This window comes from Salminus brasiliensis, chromosome 18 (genome assembly GCF_030463535.1).
Source record: "Salminus brasiliensis chromosome 18, fSalBra1.hap2, whole genome shotgun sequence".
Taxonomy (NCBI): Eukaryota; Metazoa; Chordata; class Actinopteri; order Characiformes; family Bryconidae; genus Salminus; species Salminus brasiliensis.
The window spans coordinates 2,787,408-2,807,969 of NC_132895.1; the positions used below are offsets into that span (position 1 = coordinate 2,787,408).

General features: G+C 40.5%; 1 protein-coding gene across 1 annotated transcript in view; it reads right to left on the reverse strand.

Annotated features, from left to right (window-relative positions):
• Positions 1 to 20,562, reverse strand: part of wdr7 (WD repeat domain 7) — a 71,867-nt gene that overhangs the window by 43,443 nt on the left and 7,862 nt on the right. The window contains exons 2-12 of the mRNA XM_072662476.1: positions 19,714 to 19,885; positions 17,534 to 17,640; positions 17,264 to 17,342; positions 15,847 to 16,021; positions 15,672 to 15,748; positions 14,943 to 15,062; positions 14,703 to 14,848; positions 12,978 to 13,080; positions 7,262 to 7,409; positions 3,962 to 4,210; positions 3,077 to 3,297 (exon numbers count right to left, since the gene is read on the reverse strand). Of these exons, the coding sequence (XP_072518577.1) occupies positions 3,077 to 3,297; positions 3,962 to 4,210; positions 7,262 to 7,409; positions 12,978 to 13,080; positions 14,703 to 14,848; positions 14,943 to 15,062; positions 15,672 to 15,748; positions 15,847 to 16,021; positions 17,264 to 17,342; positions 17,534 to 17,640; positions 19,714 to 19,872 (1,584 nt within the window). The 5' untranslated portion in view covers positions 19,873 to 19,885. The remainder of the gene's footprint in view (positions 1 to 3,076; positions 3,298 to 3,961; positions 4,211 to 7,261; positions 7,410 to 12,977; positions 13,081 to 14,702; positions 14,849 to 14,942; positions 15,063 to 15,671; positions 15,749 to 15,846; positions 16,022 to 17,263; positions 17,343 to 17,533; positions 17,641 to 19,713; positions 19,886 to 20,562) is intronic.

Sequence of the window (20,562 nt, forward strand, 5' to 3'; positions counted from 1 at the left end):
ACATACACATATATATATATTTTATATATTTTATATATATATATATATATATATATATATATATATATATATATATATATATATATATATATACGCACACACACACGCACACGCACACCCTGATAATGCCCTTTGAGAAACTCTGGAGTCTATATACTTTTGGACAGGAACACACATGTACCTGTTTTTATGACGGAGAGTAGACAACTGTTTAATAATACACTTAATTACTTACTTACCGAGTGTTCTTAATTAATTATGGATTTATTAACGAGCACATTTTCCATTACTTACATACCACTATATAAATAATATATATTTAGATTATTAAAGTCCATTTTTATTTTTGAAATTAACTTTTCTTTTTTTAGGTTTTAATCTCCAAACTTTACTTATTTCTCTAAATCTGTTGTTTTGTTGTTGTTTAATGTTATTAATTAAAACCTAATTGATTTATTTTACATTCTCTTAATCTGCCATTATTCTGACTGTTCTATTCTTTATTTTAATGTGTGTATTAAACTCTGTTGATTTTAATTTAGCTTGATTAAGTAATATTTGTTTTTCTTCCAATCACCGTTTCAAAATAAGGATCACACACACACACACACACACACACACACACACACACACACACACACACACACACACACAGTATTTCCGAGCGAAAATAAAAGGTTGATCTACTGATTTGATTGTTCAAATGTTTAAAATCACAATATTAATATTTTTCTATATAAACAAACCCAAAAACTCACAATTTTACCCATTATTTTAAGAAATTATAATAATGACAATATAATAACTAAAATTAGACTTGCTGATTAACATTATTATTATTATTATGAATGAGATCTGTAATATTATTTGTAATATTAATTCAAAATAAAGTGTTATGTAGTTTTTATTTACAGAGTCCAGTTGGCCTTCTAATCATCTGAAATGTAAAGTTAGTCAGAGCGAGCAGATAAAAGTTATTCTATACTTCTAAAATCAAACTGGTTTAATCTGACTGAACTTTAACAGTAGTACATATATAACTCAGCCCCCAAAATTAAAATTAAAATTTTGGGAATATGTACTACTGTTAAAACTTTAACAATCTAAAATAATATTATTTATACAGTGGTATGTAAGTTAAAAAAATTAATGAAGAACACTTGGAGCCTCAGTAAGCAAGTGGTTATAGGTAAGTTTATGAGTTAGTAAAACGGCCAAAGACACAAATGTGGAGAATCTGGAGAACTACTAACACTTCCCAGAGGAGTAGAGGCTGTTACAGCAGTATAGGAATTATATATATATATATATATATATATATATATATATATATATATATATATATATATATGATAATACCCTTTGAGAAACTCTGGAGTCTACATACTTTTGGACAGGAACACACATGTACCTGTTTTTATGATGGAGAGTAGACAACTGTTTAATAATACACTTAATTACTTACTGAGGCTCCAAGTTTTCTTCATTAATTACTGATTTATTAACAGGCCATTTTCTGTTTTTTTACTTACATACCACTATATAAATAATATTATTTTAGATTATTAAAGTTTTAACAGTAGTACATATTCCCAAAATTCTAATGACACTTCCTACTGTTCACCGGCTGAGTTATCTACAGCAGATACTGCACAGCCTTTTATAGTGTTAGTAAAACGGCAAACACACAAATGCACTATCTGGAGAACTACTAACTCATAAACCTACCCATAACCACTTAAAAGCACTGCGTCCATACAGTAACTGCTTTGTGAGGAACCGCTCCTTTGGTCCTCATGAGTAAAACACACACACACACACAAACACACACACACACACACACACACACACACACACACACACACACACACACACACAGGAAGTTATAGATTCGGAAGCACTCTGTGGCATCAATTAAAAGCATTGTTGCTTAAGCAACAGTATTGACCTGCAGTAAATCACAGACCGGCTGTACTGGGTCGTTAAGTGTGCGCAGTGTGTGTTAATGCAGTACACAAATTTCCACTGGGATGGACGCTCATGCCTGGCCCGTCAGCCGGTTTAGTCGACTCTACACTGGGACGGATTAAAATCTTTGTTAGAAAATCAGGGGATCATTTTCAGATTCAGTACGAACATTTTGTGCATCTCAAACAGCCACTAAGAAACCCGGCTCTGGGTTCGGCACCTCTTCCCTGCAGACAAACAAACGCTCACGTTACCCAATCTGTATTAAAATCATCTGATATTAACTACATTAATAAGCTTAAATTTTAGGTTTTATTACACTATTATTATGTTTTATTATCATTTATATTACAATGTGCAAGTGGCAGCAATGTTAGCAAATGTATTTTATCTATGCACTAAATTGACAAAAGTATTGGGACACTTGCTTATTCATCACTTGTTCCAAAATCAAAGAAGTGCTTTTGTTGGAGTAACTGTCTCTACTGTCCAGGGAAGAAGGCTTACTACTAGATTTTGGAGTAGAGCATTGCTGTGAGGATTTGATTGCATTTAGTGACCAGAGCTGAAGTTAGTAAGGTCAGGATGTTGGATAAATGATCACCACCCCACCTCATCATCCTCCTCCTCCTCCTCAACTCCTCAACTCCTCTAAAAAAAAAAAAAAGTACTGGATGGACACACAGTTCTTCCACTGCTCCACAGCTCAATGCATTATCTGAATTTTAGATTACTAAAGCTTTATTTTTTATTTTTAAAATTTACTTTACTCATTTTAATTTTCTTTTTTAACTTTATTTCTTTCAATTCGGCTTTATTTATTTCTATTACTTCTATTACTTACTTACTGTGGCTCCAAGAGTTTATTTACATTAATTACTGATTAATTCATTTTAATTTTTTTTTACATTTTTACAAAATGTATCAAATTTGTCTTTTTATTTTTTTTTTTTATCTCCTAACTCGACATTTCCATCCCCCTCTTCCAGCACTCATTCATCACACATACGTAACCAGGTTCTAACGGAGGACTTCATTACCCACTCATCTACACAGTAGCATTACACCACACAGCCACTCCTAGCTCAGGGTGTAGAGGTGGACTCACGCTGCAGTTCTCCGGAGGGACCAGAAGCTGGGTGATCTCTCCTCCGTGCACGCAGAAGATGTGCTTCATCTCTCCAGTGAAAATGTCCCACACGATCACCGAGAAATCCACACCACCGGACACCAGGGAGCGCTGGTCATAGCGCGGGGAGACCTGGTGAGGGTACAGCAGACAGGTCACCTTATTCCTGTGACCCCTCAGAGTACGGTGGGGAGGCCAGCCTGGAGAGAGACAGAGAGGGGGGAGATCCTCAAATGAATAACATGATACTGAGCCTACAACAAACGTCTGGTAGAGTCTGATTTCAGCCAAAATCAGACAATATTAGCACCAGATCAGCTGCAGATCTCCTTATATGGAAGACGAGCTGGATTACTTGCTGGATGACAAAGTCGAGGGCACCATGCTGGTGAGACAGAGGGGTCTTGCTGTTTGCTATGATGTGTGTATGATGTCTGTAGGCCACTCTGATCCTGGGTTATGAGCCTAGAATACCAGCAGCGTGAGAATCGGGTTCCGTGAATGGATCGGTCCTTTGGATCAGACTAATTAGATACCCGATCCTCATTTTGTTAGTATGAGGGCTGATATCCGATCCTAGTATCGGATCGGTGCATCCCTAGTAGAAAGTCTTCTTCCCTGGATAGTAGAGACAGTTAATTCCCTTGATTTCAGAACAAAGAATTAATGAGTGGGTGTCTCAATACTTTTGTCCTATAGTGTATGTTTAAACACTGGGTGTCCAGGCCAAAGGAATCCAGGCAGCAGAGCAGGTCGTACTATCGCTTGATATAAACTTCATATGACGGGATTGCCCATGATACCGTGGTCTGTGGTAATGGACAGTCTGCTGTATGTAAGAGGGGTTTACTGAATGAGGCTCACCTCTTCTCAGCATGTGCTCCCCCTGCAGGAGCTGAACGATGGCGGTCTGCGTGGCAGGCACCAGAATGATGCTGCCATCTTCCCTCCCACACACCAGCCGGCCCTGGGAGGGGATGTACACACTCGCTGTGACCTTGATGGGCTCCTCCGACCCTGGCAGGACGCTCAGCTGGTCGATGATGCCTGCGGGCAGTGGGGTCAGCTTATCAAACGCCTCCTGCAGGCTGATGGTGGAGGAGACCTGCAGCTCTGTAGCAGGGAGAGAAAGCAGATATATACATACATACATACATACTATTGTTCGAAAGTTTGGAATCACTGTTTTCAATATTAAAAAAACACAATTCTGCTGCAGTTAAAAGTATAAAGTGATCTTAAATGTGATGCTAGTACTTCTTCGCTGGTTTCAAATAATTAGTAAATCATTTTTAAAAAGGACGTGTCCAGAATGATGAATAGATGTTAGGGAAAAATGCTATGATAAAAAAAAGCATATTATATATATAAAACAAATAAAAAAAATCATAAAATATTATACATTATATTACATTTTTATATTATATATATATAATTAAATTATATTATAAAATAAATCCACAATGCCTAGTATGTGAAAAGTCCCAATCAAATACTAAGACAATAATCCAGAAATCACTGAACAGTAGGGATGTCCAGACTTGGGATCGGGGGCCATTTAAGAAGATCTAACGTTCGTCCCATCCCGTCTTCACCCCCGAATTCCACCTGGTTAGAAACCAGACTGTGGTGGAAATGCTCTGTTCAACCAGCGAGAGAACCACGCCCCTTTCTGTGGTTCTAAACGAGCTCTGAAAAGCACATTCAGAACCAAGGAGGAGGCTAATGCTAATGCTAACGCACACTCGGTAATCAGACTGCAGAGCTTGTAAAGGAGCTGGGAGCTGAATGGTCAGGTGGGTCGGTCAGATTGGACTGTAAGATATTAAACACTACACAGTTTAAAACAGCTGATTAAAAGGTTGCTCCAAACAAAGTAGATCAGATTAGAACTTAGTCTGATTACAGAAACTGGTGCTAAACAGTGATTTTACTGCTGTTTACTAGCGTGGGGTTATTTACAGGAACACTAAGATTGGATCGGATTCGGACGATAGTCGGATTAGGGTAAAGGTGCACGATCGGTTACTGTACTATGTACAGCGAAATGTGTCCTCTGCATTTGACCCATCTGTACTAGTAAACACACACACACACACACACACACACACACACACACACACACACACACACACACACACACACACACACACACACACACACACAAACTAAGGGCAGTGAGCCCAAGGGCCCAACAGTGGCCGCTTGCCGAGCCCGGGTATCGAACCCACAACCCAGAGCTCACCATTGCCCCCATTAAGAGGCTCGGGTCGGATAGGGGGGTTAAAAAAAACCTTGAACCCTACTAAATAAATAACAGCAGTACAATATTTATCAAATAATACCTTCTTGATGGTCACAGAAAGGTGAGAAGAACATCTCAAATGACCTTTAATATTTACTGTCTAGGTACAAATACTGATCTTTGCACATGAAATATTTAATATTTAAGATTTTAGAACAGTACACCTAATCCACGAGTCAGTTTTATGTAACTGGATAAGCAAACCTGATGAAAAGCTGCCTCTATCTAGCAGCACCCTAAGCAACCACTAGAGGGACGAAACTCTGCTTTTAGCTGTAGTACTCAAACTGACCAGCAGAGGGAGGCACTGTTCACCAAACAGGCATACAGTGCTAAAGGCACAGCCAGTTCAATTCTGTTGTGGTGTAATTAAGGCCCTTAAGGCTTAGCATAGAAAGCCCAACTCATAGCCACATTTAATCCAGTTGCAAAAAGGTGTCTTCTACTGCTGCTCGATCTGCTCTAGAAGAATGTGCTGTTCCTTATCCGGGCAGTACCTGTTTATTTTCTCAGTAAATATATTATATTAATAACTGTGTGTGTGTGTGTATATTTCATACATAAAACACTGATATTAAATTAATCACTAATAATAACACTCCTACAGAAAGTGGTGGTGGTTCTCCATCACTGTGTTCATCATTAGAACATCTCCAAACTTCTCCTCTCTCATGGAGTCTAGTATTATTTAGAGTTCTCCTTAGACCAACACCTGGTTTGGTGGTAAATCAGGGCTTAATGATGGTAAATCAGGTGAGCTGCTGCTGCTGCTGCTGCTGCTGATGGAGTTGAACACGGCACAGCACAGCGTGGAGGATCTCAAGATCTTACTTATGTAATTAAATATCTGTAGTGTAAGTTATCGTAAATACTATCGAAATTTCAGATCACTTAAGCTGATTAAGTCAAATTAACTCAAAAATGAAGGGTTGAGGGTTGTGTCCTCTGCATTTAACCCATCTGTGGTAGTGAACACACACACACACACACACACACACACACACACACACTAGTGAATTACTAGCTTGCCGAGCCCGGGAATCGAACCCACAACCCACAACCTATCGATATCCCGGCGCTCTAACCGCTGAGCCACCACTGCCCCATCATTTAAATGAGTTACAGGGGCACAGTGTGGCTTCCAGATCATAGTAGCACATAGTCAGATGATTGTTATCTCTCAGATATACCATATGTATTCCATTAGCTTCGTTCTCTTAGTATATCAGATCCAGACTAACATACTAATAGACTTAGGCACTTAATCACTGACTTTTACTGCTCTATGTGAAAGGGACCACAGATCAGTTACTCCCCTTCACTCGGAGTGGAACAAACTAGCTACTCCTCCGGTCCTGAGTGAAGGCCTTATCTGTTTTCCCTATGCTGACCACAGTGAGTTATTGTCCAAGTGACCTCGAAGTTGCAGACCAACTCATTTGGGTATCTCCAGGTGTGTGAGGGGCTTCTAAAAAAACATATTTGAGCTTCCTTCCTCTTCATTAATTATGCATGTATGTTAACGCCCTTTTGTTTATTCAAATCACAGTTAGGTGTAACCAATGGAAGGTGACGGCACCCCATTGGGGAGATATATAACCCTTCATAACTTGGTCAACCTTCAGAGATCTCTGGGTATTTGCCAGGAGCTTCTCCCCGGCCGAAAGCTTTTAATAAATATATTACTTTGGAGCATTAATTGTGACCCTGTGGTTTTACTGATTTCTGCTTATTTAGAGAATTTCCACCACAACAGTCACGAACTCTCTGAGAGCTGTCTGGTTTGCAAGGATTCATTAAAAACAGCTGCAACCTGCAGTATGTGAATATAGAGAGCTGTGTAGACCGTGGTTGCAAACCTGCAGCTGAAGACAGCGGCTGCAGCGGTGAAGTGTCCGGGATGCTCCAGAGGGTCAACCTGCCGGCCGAATCTCCCTGGACCAACAGCTTATGGAAGGGTTCCCTGCGTCCGTAGAAGAACCTCGTCACCGGAGGACAGATCAGCAACTGCAACACACCAGCGCACCAGACATCGTCACACACACCATCTTCAGTATCGGAGGAAAGACCACCTCCCACAGCACTGCAAGCAACACTCTCGTGAAATGATGCAAGCCGCAGTGTGCATCACTGATCTCCAACCTTTATTCAGGAGTGTAAATAAACATCCCCGAGACTGAGATGAGGGAATGGAAAGCAGGGCAGCGAAGGACTGGACAGTCCTGCACCTCAAAGCCTTTGTATGCAGTATAGGAGCCAGGCCTGTATTATGAATCGCTACTGACCGGCTCTTTGTAGTGGGCGGATATGCAGCCATTTCGAGCTCATGCAGGTTCATACATGGCCACTGAGATTCGGTTAGTAGGTTTTTTATGATGTAAACAAACATCGGCAACTTTATTTGTATAATGCTGTTACATGTGTGTTTGCTGACATGGTGGAAAAGGCAATACATAGGGGTGTATTTAGTTTTAATGACCTTGTCATTGCTCATGATGAGCATGAGGCTGATTATTAACTACATTAATACGGTAATCAGCTGTTTATATAATAAACATACACTGAAACCAAACCCCCGCCCCGTTTCAGGACTCGCATGCCCTCCCTCATCAACTGGCCACTCACAGTAATTATTAGAAATGGGATTATGGTTAGAGGTGGGCAGTGTGCTGATATTTTAATGTATTGTGATAGAGTTTACTTTTCTGAGCATATGGAGGATATTGTAAATAGACAGAATAAATAAATAAATAAATAAATAAAATAATAATAATCACATGATCAACTGCACTGTTTCATTACAGTGTAATTAGACCGGTTTATTGCTGCGTTCCATTTACCATTTAGGTCTGGGAACGAAGAGCTGGGAATGCCGCCACGAGCCAGAATTGACAGTGAACCCCAATAAATAAATAAATAAATAAATAAATAAATAAATAAATACAGTCTTTAAAAGTTAAAATAAACAGTTCACTAAACATTTCTGAGGTTGGACTGGTTTATCAGTGTTTTATGGCGAATTCTACCAAAATTTGTCCCACTTTTTATGTCCCAGGTTAGCATCGTTGGCCTCGTCAGCGATACCACTGGATGACAAAGCATTATGCTGAATTTTGCGCATCCAAACATCATGGAAAAACGTCCACAGATGGCACTTTTGGACAGTACTGTGTGTATGACAGATTTAATGGGACTCCGATAGAGAGCAGAGCTGATAAACTGTCCAACACCACTGCTTATACTACTGTTATACCGGGCGGCCATATTGGATTTTGGATTTTCTTGGTTTGGCGAAGTTCTCCTGACATTTAGAGTAGGAGATCCGACCTGGGGCTGGGGGTTCCAGGTAAATTTTTCTACTTGGACATTCCAGTTTAAACGGATCGCAACATAATTGGATGTAGTGTCGCATGTAGTGTGATATAAATCGCTGTACTCGTACAGGAGACTAGCTGAATATCTTTTTTTTATTATTATTTATTTATTTTTATTTTTTTAAGTATCCGTCACTACTGATGCACTGTAAACATTTCTTTAAATATGGTGATCGAGTATTTTCCCCATATCGCCCACCCCCAATTAGCGCACTCTCCTTAGTGAGCTAAATAGCAAATCAATGGGATTTCTGGGGAAATTTATAAAATGTACACAAATGTTGTGGAAATCTGAATTGTCTGGCTATGAAAACTGCTTTTACTCTCTTTGTTTTGCTAGCAGTGCAGCCTTTAGCTCGCTAAACGAAAAGCTAACGAAGTAATCAAGCAGTTTCTGCGGTAACATCTGTAGCTACACTAATCCTAGTTTATTCGTAGGATATTCAAATTATTAGATTATTATGATAATAATTTAATTATTATTTAAAAATACTTTGGTTTCGCTAAAAAAAATTTTTTAGAGATGAAAAAGTCAATCAGCTACGTATCGTAAGTGTCCTTTTAGGACACTGCCACCCAGTGGATATAACTGGCATGACACACTTAATAAGGTCAAACGGCCGAAGACGGAAAGATTGCAGAGTTCTTATTTCAGCAATCTGATTGTATAAAAACTTCTAAACGTCACAACGTCTGTTAAAGGTTTCAGTGATTTCTAGGCTGGTTTAAACAGAGTTTCCTGCCTAAATAATAACAATGGAAGTGGAAAGTGCTCATCTAACAAAGTTCTGGAATAGAGAACAGGTACGGACGTTTAGATGAACTGGCCAGGTCAAGTCGATGAGGGCATGTTAAAGAGAGTCCTGAAGCCACACACACAGTTGTACACAGTGTAAGGTCAGTGCTGTTACAGTGTAAGTATGTTCATGTATGGCATGGATTGGTATGACCGTGAATGCTTCTACTTAATCGATCAGGGCTGAAACGAGAAGTGTGTGTGGAAGATCACGGCATGGAGGACCCTCAAGGTATTCCGGGTAACCTTGAGTACAGTGCAAAGTACCACCAATGAGTCTTCATCTGGCGCTGATCACCCACCACTGACACACATACACACACACACAGACACACACACACACACACCCCAAACAAAGGTATAGCTAAATAAATAAATAAACAAACACAGAAAGGCAGGTAACAGAAAAACAAACACTAATAGAGGTGAAAACTCCCACTCGAGCCGTCCTGGTGCCCATCTCCTTCCCCAACACTCTAATCTCTGCCTAAAATGTTCAGCCGTTTAATACAATGCATTATTAAAGGGCCCATATCACTGAAACATACATACATGTCCAAATATTTGTGGACACCCCTTCTTAAAAAAAGTGCAATTAGCTAAGTTGCACCCATTGCTGACACAGATGTGCAAATGCACACAAACACCCCTCATCTAGTCCCTGTAGAGAAGTACTCCCTCTCTGGAGGAGATAAACATTTTTCTTTTGGGAGATCTGGATCTCACTAATGCTTTTGCTGCCGAATGCAATCAAATCCTCACAGCAGTGCTCCTCCAGAATCTAGTAGAAAGCCTATTTCTTCCCGGGACAATAGAGGCAGTTACTCCAACAAAAGCAGGATCAGCTTTTTTTAATACCCTTGATTCCAGATTAAAGAATGAATGAGCAGGTGTCCCAATACTTTTGTCCATATAGCGTATAGTGTGTTCTATTAGAGCTGCTGTAAAGCAGAACACAGTGAGGGAATGTACTGTAGCAAAAATGTCAAATATGAGCCCTTTAATACTTCCGTCTCCATCCAAAACTAATTAAATAATATATATCTTTATATATACACACACTATATGTCCAAAAGTATTCAGACACTTACTGAATGAATAAAATCTTACTGTATATTCTAAATATATAAAGGTCTTGGGTAATATTTAGTACTGGCACTCTATGCAGGACACACTATTATAAGGCCAATCCAGTTCAGATCCTTTGTTTTTACCGCTGTGTTCCAGCAGAGAGCCTTCTGGCATTCTCATAGTCTCATAGCATTCTCACAGTTCAGTCTGCAGTGTCCTTAATGTAAGATCAGTGGTTCTAGCGCTTCGGCTGCTTTTTCTCCAGCCATTTTTGGTCATGCTGCCTAAACCATGTGGGGAAATCCATTCCCATTACATCCTCATTCAGGAATTATGGATGATCAGAAAGGAGACCATTGCTGAAATGTTGGATAAGCAGGTGTCCACATACTTTTGGACATATAGTGACGTTCTGATGGCATAGTAAGATTATTTGAAGCTCATCATGAGATCATTAGCCTTCATTAATATTTATATAATATATGAAGTACTGGATCTGGCTGGCTATCTAGCTCTTAAGCAGTGTGGGAGGCTGAGGCTCTATAAAGCAGCTTGGGGACTTTGCATGCATCTTCACCCAGGTGAAGTAAGATGAGGGGTATCGATGGTGGGTCATTTTTAGTGGGAGGAGCATGGGACCAAGTGAATCGGTGTGTGAGTGGAGGAAACTGGCTATCAGACAGACAGCAGCATAGAGGCTGGCACCCGGCAGGGAGCTCTCAGAGCATCCAATCATATTCACTGCTGAGAAGATCAGGATTTACATCCATTAAAATTCTCGTTACTACAGTAATCAGTGTGTGGGACTATAGAACAAAGGTATTCTCAATAAATTGCCCCCCAAAACCTTGACAACTGTTGCCATCAATTGTCCAGCATGTGAATGAGCCACTGGATGCCACAAAACCACAAAACACACTGAGAGCTCCCCCTGCTGACCAGGTCAGGCGGTGCAGCTGTATGCTACTGTCTGATGGGCTTACTGGTGCCTCTAGAGGCCGCTGGGTGTATAGCAGCTCAGGAGTGTACAGCTCCGGATCAGTCGCACTGTCAGGGAGGCACACCACAACACACTCCCCCTCACACCCCTCCAGCTGAGGGAGGGAGGGAGGGAGGGGAAGGAGGGGAGGAAAGTGCCCCAGCGTGGAGGAAGAGGAGGGGGGGTAACAACAACAACAACAACAGACAAACAGTAAATAATAAGAATATACACAATACAGACCACATCACACAATCAACAACATAAACAGGAGCTGGTCACTGAGGGGGTAAACAGATTACCATAAATCATGTAAATAAAACAGGACACAAACCACATAGAACATAAGAATAATATAATAATCATACTTAGCATTTTCTTAAATAAAATTATGTCTAAAATCTATAATAATAATAATTAATGGTAGAAAGTATAAATTTCATCAGAAAAACTCGAAGCACTTCTAATGACTGACCCACATAAAACACATCCATCAGCCATAACATTAAAACCACTGCTGGCTCAAGTGAATAACATGATCTCATGATCTGGTTCCAGTGGCTTCATCGGTCAAGGGGTGCATCTACATATTAGGCAGCGAGTGAAGAACAGTCAGTTCTCGAAGGTCATGAAGGTGTTGAAACAGCAGAATCGTAAGCGTAAGAATCGGAGACACTTTGACAAGAACCAAACTGTGATGTTCTAGGCAATGACTGGGGCAGAACATCTCCAGAACATCAGGCAGGTCTTATGGGGTGTTGTTCTTCAGCACCTACCACCAGTGCAAGGTTCACTGATGCTCATGGAGGTCCCACTTCACTTCATCTGCTGCTCACATCCACGGGAGGACACCTTCAGAGGTCTTGTGCAGTCCGTGGATCAACGGGTCAGAGCCGTTTTAGTGTATTAGGCAGGTGGTTTTAATGTACACCTGCCCTGACATTACTAGCGCCCCCTACTGGTTCTGACAGGGAGCTGAATAAACAGTTCTGGTTCAGTCTGCGGTTACATTCACCACTCAATCGATCAATCGAGGACTTGAAAGTACCACAAGCCTGCTCTATTATGAGAGATTCTAAACATGCATCGCTGTTCATTAAGTGCATCGCAGTGGATTAAGATATAGGTCCTCTTCCCAGGATGTAGTAAAAGGGTTGGGTTGGTTGGAACAAGCACCAGATCCAACACTCCAGTTCAGTTCGCTGCCCTATAGCAGTGTTATCCTCTTAAATCCAGCTCAGCAGGGGGCTGAGCCAATCACCGGTCCAGGAGGCTTAGACAGCATTCTCTTTAGAGGCTATGGTCTGTATGTTTGGACAAGTGTGTAACCAACAGTGTGCACATGTTTGTCTGACCTGTTTGTCTGCACGGTCTGCGATGCTGTACACCAGAGGAGGGATGGAGCCTTCAGCGGTTTTCCCCACATCACTGCGGAAGTGCTCGCTGGCTGGAAGACAGCTGAAATACAACACAACACACCTAATTAGAGACTGACAACAAAAAACATCATTTTACTGAATCAAAACTAATAAATAAATGGACCAATAGAAAAGTCCCAGAATTACTTGGAATTAAATACCTTTACCATAATGTTTCCAATAAAGTTTTTTTTTAATAAAATAAAAAAAAAGCAGCAGCAGCTTCGCAATTATGCTGATGCTCCACAGACTACAATAGAATACAATAACGCCTCGGTCATTCCCACTCCGAGCCGGAACGCTGCTCCTGCTGCTACTGCACTATATGGAGGTTTGGTGGTGGAGCTGCAGGAGAAGAACCTCTCTCCAGAACTGCTGCTGTGTAACGCTGCAGAACCCATAGAGTCATATTAGTGTAAAATCCCGTAGTATTACTCTACCGCCTCAGCCCACATGCTGCTGCACCTTCAGATCAAGCTTCTGGAGCTTCTCTCAGCTTGTCCAGAAATGCACGTGTACAGCAGTCCATCTTGTTCTGATTCTAATTCTGATGAGGGGGCGCTCAAAGTGTGATCTTTTTTTACTACAGTGAAGTAAAAGTGAATTACTCTCCAAAACTGTAGGGGGAGCCCAGGAACAAATAATTCCAGTTCATAACGCTGCTATAAGAATATATTTTATTTATGTATATGGGAATTTGGACATTTTGGTTGGATAGTTTTCCATTAAAAAAATAGTTCATACTAACTAATAAAACATATACATAAATAAATAAACAAACAAAAATAAATGAATATTTGAAAGCAGAAGATATTTGGACAACCCAGCCACACTACCTAGGAACACATTGATTAATTTTTACAACAAATTCCAAATGGACAGATTGCTGATTTTTTTGGGCTGATCTTCAAAACCCAAGTAAGACTAAGAGCTCAACCTGCATTTGATAAGCGATCAGACTAGCTCATTTCCACCGCATTTACCACATTCTACTTTCTATTTGCCAAAAGCTTTAATATAAATAACATTATTACCTCCTTAATTAAAAAAATAAAGCAGCGTTATGTAAAAAACTGCTCCAGGGCTCCCCCTACAGTTAGGAAGCAACATTCATTTTTACTTTACTCCCATAAACGCAAATCACACTTTGAGCGCCCCCTCATGGACTGTACATGCTGTACACATGCATTTCTGGACAAGCTGAGAGAAGCTCCAGAAGCTTGATCTGAAGGTGCAGCAGCATGTGGGCTGAGGTGGTAGAGTAATACTACAGGATTTTACACTAATATGACTCTATGGCTTCTGCAGCGTTACACAGCAGCAGTTCTGGAGAGAGGTTCTCCTCCTGCAGCTCCACCACCAAACCTCCATAGTGCAGTAGCAGCAGGAGCAGCGTTCCGGGCCGGAGTGGGAATGACGGAGATGCCGTTCTCCCTGTTCCAGTCAGAGAAAGAGCATCAGCCTGATCCTGAAGCTGCTGGTTTCACGTAATCATGTATTATGCCGTAGGTGTCACTGGCTTACGGTTCTGATTGGGGTAAGCAATGTTATCCATCAAGTAGTGCAGATGCTGGGGTATGTGTCCACATTCTGAACTATGGGTTGTAGAATAACTCATAACAGAAATTCAGTAACAATCATAAGGCAGTACAGCACAGATACCTGGCTGGTAGTTTATAGATGTAGCTACAACCATCCTCTGTCCAGATAATGACTTTATCAGCAGCAATGAACTCTCCTCCAGTCCATGCCTGGTCGTTCTCACTGGGTACGGAGCACAGGAGTGAGAAATCACCTGCATCAAACACCTGAAACAGAGATGCACACATTTTAATATCAAATCTACTCATAAATATACCCCAAAATAGATTTACATTCTCACACACATACACACATTCTTACCCTCCAGTATTTGGAGCACACAACAAGCAGGGAGAGCTGGGTGAAGGTGCAGAAGGAGATGCTCTGGCAGCCCTGACAGTAGATTGGCTTAGACTCCTCCTCAAACACAGGGTCCATATCCTGACAAAACACACACACACACACACACACACACACACTTAATATCTGAGCAGAGCTTAAAAAGACCCCTTCTAATGAATGCATTCAGCTATTTTAAGTTGCACCCCTTGTCTAGTCCCTGTAGAGAGAAGTACTGCCAATAGAATAGGACTTCCTGCATCAGATAAATATGATGAGCCTATCGGCACCATGCCACCTAATAATGCCAGGTGTGGGCTAGTAGAGGGGTATAACGCCCCCCCAGCATTGAGCTGTGGAGCATTGAATAAACTGTGTGTCCACCCAGTACTTTTAGGATGAGTTGGGGATAATGAGGTGGGGTGGTGATCATCCTCCAACATCCTGACCTCACTAATACTCATGTTCCTGAATGCAATCAATTCCTCACATCAATGCTCCTCCTCCAGAATCTAGTAGAACGTCTTCTTCTCTGGACAGTAGAAACAGTTACTCTGACAAAAGCAGGATCAACTCTTTTAATACCCTTGATTTCAGAAGAAATCATGGATAAGCAGGCGTCCCAATACTTTTGTGTATTATATAATTTAGTGTATGAAGAGAATGGAGATGCAATCTGCTGTGTTCTGCTATGCTGTGTTCAGTGTGTACCTGCATTCTGCTCACTTCTGCTGTGATAATCCACACTTTCAGAATTCCAGTAACCGACACGGCCACCACTGTGTCCTCTGCAACACACACACAATAAAAAAAAAAAAGATGAACTTTTAATATACTCCTGCCTCCTTAAACATGAATAATAAGTAATACAGCTGAAGGCTGGTACCTTGGGTGCGATGAGAGCGGATGATGCTCATGGAGCTGATCCAGTCAGGAGAGATCTTGGACACCAGTGAGTAAAGAACCTCCAGACTGGTAGCATCGACCACCAGGATTTCTGGATAATGGCCATTGCAAAGGAGACGGCCCTCGCGCTGTGTACCAATAGTGAACTGGTAGAACTGCAGAGAGAGGAAGAGGAGTAGACCATGTTTGGGGTGGGGGATTGTTGAGAGGGTGAAGAACCCAGTGAACCCAGTAAAGGTGTAGTACACTGTATTCAGCAGCAGTGTAGTACAGTGTGGTGTAATATGGTGTTCAGTAACTATATGATAGTGTCCTAAACATTCTCAGTAGTGTAGAGTGCGATATTCATATTCATATATAATAAAATATTAGTAGTATTATTATATATATATATATAGATATATAGTATTATTAATATTAGTATTTTTTTTTTTTTTTTTCGCACTGTCCTAATTGCACGGTTGCTGTTGCTCGCATAATTATTACATAATTAAGAACTCTTAAGGCGTGTGTTTGAGTGGTTTCCGCTAAGTGAGGGACATACTCGATAATGTCTGCTCGTACATCGTTAAAACAACAGTTAAGAAATTATCGTAATATCGTATCAACACTGATTTTTCAAGTTTTACTGACAGTTTTAAATATTTTAATGCACTCTAATTCAGGGGAGGCTTCTCTTTTGGTAGTACTTATCACTGCTTTCAATACAGTGGACCATGATATCTCAACAGGCTTAGATTATTATGAGTTATATTATTCTTTTATCTTACCAATCTTACCAATAAAACAAATTTTCAGTGTCTTCTGGAAACGTTATGTTATCTGTGGCCGATTTTAAAAGTGGGGTACCTCAAGGTTCTATTCTTGGCCTAATTTAATTTCACTCTACATGAGTTTTAATTAGATGTTTAAATAGACGTTGTGTTAATATTAACATTTTCATAAGGATGATGGGCAGTTGTATCTCTCCTTTAAATCGAATGACATTGTTTATTGATGCTATTTTTGATATAAAGGATTTTGGTTGAATCTGGGTGGGTAATTTTTTTTAGAATTTGCATATTAAGAAGCTTGATCAGGCCGTATTTTTCCCCCAACTAAGAAACACTGTAAAGATCAGACAGGTGTTGTCTTTTCAGGTCAGAACTAATTCTGTTCTAGTCTACTGCAATGCTTTATATACTTGTCTTAATCAAGGGGCTTTGGCAAGACTTCAGTTGGTTCAAAATGCAGCTTCTCAGCTTTTAACAAAAGCCATCAGTGATGACGCAGTGTATTCAGCTGTGCTGTAGCTCAGTGAGCTCAATAACTATATAAAATGTATTCAATCAAAGTGGTCTACTAAGCCAAGCAGCTGTGTAGTACCGTAAGAATAAATGTAGTAGTAGTAGTGTTACCTGTATTCCTGTGTGGGCGCAGGCCAGCTTGGTGAATTCGATACAGCGGCCATCGTTTACATCCCACAGACACATCTCCCTACCGGGAAAACCATCACAGTCATTAGAAAATTCATTATTTTGAACTAAAGCAGGACATAGAACATAAACACACCTCTTTACTGGTGTGTGTACTGGTGTCACACTAGCTCATACTCTGGGAAATCATTATATGAATCTTGCCATTTAAATATCCACAGCCTCACAGCCGTGCACTCAGTGTGTACCCACCCACTCTCCGAGGCGCTGACCATGTACTGTTTATCACCGCTGGCACTGGCCTTGGACAGACAGGTGACAGAGGCAGTGTGTCCAAACAGCAGAGCCCGTGGGTTAATCTGCACAAACACAAACACACCGACACCTTTATGATTTCTACGTTGATCAAAAAGGATCAGCTGAACACTGAAATACTACATTCAGAACAGATCAACTCTGAACATGAGGAGAAGAGAAAGGACTACTAGAGGCAAAAGCAAGAAGAGAAATAAAGAAGAGAACATGAGAAATTCTGAAAGACTGAAATAGTAAAGAAAAAGAAACTAGAAGAAGGTATGAAGAAAAAACAAAAGGAGAAGAGACTGTAAGAGGCGAGACAAGAAGAGACAAAATGAGAAAAGAGAGCACTAGAAGAGACAAGAAGACAACGAGACGACACTAGAAAAAAAATAGAAGAGGCAAGAAGAGAAATTAAAAGGGATTAGAACTGAGACGAGAAGAGACGAGACAACAAGAGAAAAGACTAGAACAGGTGAGAAGAGACGAGAAGAAATGAGACAAGATGAGAAGGTACAAGAAGAGAAAAATAAAAAAAAGAGATGGCACTTGAAGAGACAAGAAGGCAATGAGACGGCACTAGAAAAAAAATAGAAGAGGCAAGACGAGAAGTTAAGACTAATTAAAAAGAGAACATAAAGGGATTAGACAGAGAGGATAAGAGACGAGAAGAGAAGAGACAATAAGAGAAAAGATACTAGAAGAGGCGAGAAAAGAAGAGACTAAACAAGACAATACACGACTCGAGACGACTAGAAGAAGAAAAAAAACATGATAAGATATTAGACTAGAAAAGGAGAGAAGAGACAAGAAGAGACTAGAAGACATGAGACGACATTTGGGGGGGGGGGGGGACATAAAAGAACATAAAAGGGATTAGAACCGAGATGAGAAGAGACGAGACAATAACAGGTGAGAAGAGACGAGAAGAGAAAAAACTAGATGAGATGGCACTAGAAGAGACAAGACGACAATGAGACGACAAAAAAAACAGAAGAGGCAAGACAAGAAGAGACTGTTCTAATCCCTTTGTGTTCTCTTTTTGACTAGAGAGGAAAAGAGACGAGAAGAGACAATAAGAAAAAAGACTAAAAGATACTGGAAGAGGCAAGAAAAGAAGAGACTAAACGAGCCAATACAAGAAGACTCGAGACGACACTAGAAGAAAAAAAAAACCTAGAAGATAAGAGATAAGACTAGAAAAGGCCAGAAGAGACAAGATGAGAAGACACAAGAAGAAACTAGAAGACACAAGATGACACTTGGGGGGGGGGGGGGATAGAAGACGCAAGAAGAGAACATAAAAGGAATTAGAACCAAGACGAGAAGAGACGAGACGAGACAACAAGAGAAAAGACTAGAACAGTTGAGAAGAGACGAGAAAAGAGACAAGATGATAAGATAGAAGAAGAGAAGAGAAAAAACGAGATGAGATGGCATTAGAAGAGACAAGAAGACCATGAGACGACACTAGAAAAAAAATAGGCAAGACGAGACTAGATAAGAGACTAGTTAAAAAGAAAACACAAAGGGATTAGAACAGAGAGGAGAAGAGAAGAGACAATAAGAGAAAAGACTTAGATACTAGAAGAGGCGAGAAAAGAAGAGACTTGACAAGACAACACAAGAAGACAAGACAACACAAGAAGACAAGACAACACTTAAAAAGAAAAAACTAGAAGCTGCAAGACAAGAAGAGACTAGAGGAAGAGACGAGAAGAGATAAGACTAGAAAAGGCAAGAAGAGACAAGATGAGAAGAGACAAGATGAGACTAGAAGACATAAGACGAAACTTGGGGGGCAGAAGAGGCAAGAAGAAAAGAGAACATAAAGGAGTTTAAACAAGGCAAAAATAGATTAGATGAGAAGAGAAGAGAAGAGAAAATAAGAGAAGGCGAGAAGAAAAGACGAGACGAGACGAGATGAGAAGATACAAAAACAAGACGACACTGGGGGGAAAAAAGAAAAAGAAAAACAAAAAACTAGAAGAGGCCCGAAAAGAAGAGACTAGATGTAGAACAGAGATGAGAAGAGATGAGAAGAGGAATAAGGAAGAGAAAGATCTACAAGAGAAGAGACGAGATGAGACGAGAAGAGAAAAATAAATAAACCACCCCGATATAAACTAGATCACCTCAAGATCAGGGGTCATGTCCCAGATGCAGATTTGACCATCATGGCAGCCGCTGATGATGGTGGCCAGGTCGTCCATCACCAAAAGGCTGGAGATGCAGTGAGTGGGCGCATTGCGGCCCCACAGCACTATGGGTAATACCAGACTGTTTCCAGACATGTTTTCCTGCAGACTGAGAGAAAAAGAGAGAGAGGAAGAAAAACTGTAAGAACAGCTTTAAAAAAAAAAAAAAGACAGGACTGGACATTTCGGAGACGTTACCCAAGGAGAAGTGAGCTAGCCTTAAGCTTGAGCCTAATGCCTTGATGACGAAGGAGAGGTCATCTAGCCATTCACTGGTAACAGCAATGAGTGCAGCAGATCTGATAGAGAGCCAATGTTAATTATGGAGAGAGAAAACGGCTTCAAGTCTGATGGAGAACATCTCAGAACATCAGGCTTCGGTTTTACCAAACCAAACTGAATGATATGTAAAACACAGACAATTACATGTCCAAAAGTATCCAGACACACGGTCAGCACCGTCTATTGCAGACACAGGTGTTCAGTTGCCCAAACACAGCGTTATAATCTCCACAGAGAAGCACTGACCAATAGAACAAGACGCCTAAAGTCACTGCGCCCAATGCCAAGCATGAACTAGAGAGATACTATATGGACAAAAGTATTGGGACATCTCTTAATTCATTGTTTCGTTGAGAGCTTATCCTGTGAGGATTTGATTGCATTAAACAACAAGAGCGTTAGTGAGGTCAGAATGTTGGACGATGATCACCACACCACCTAATCCCATCCAAAGGTACTGGATGGAGCTCCACCATCCATCATGCCAGAGAACACAGTTCTTCC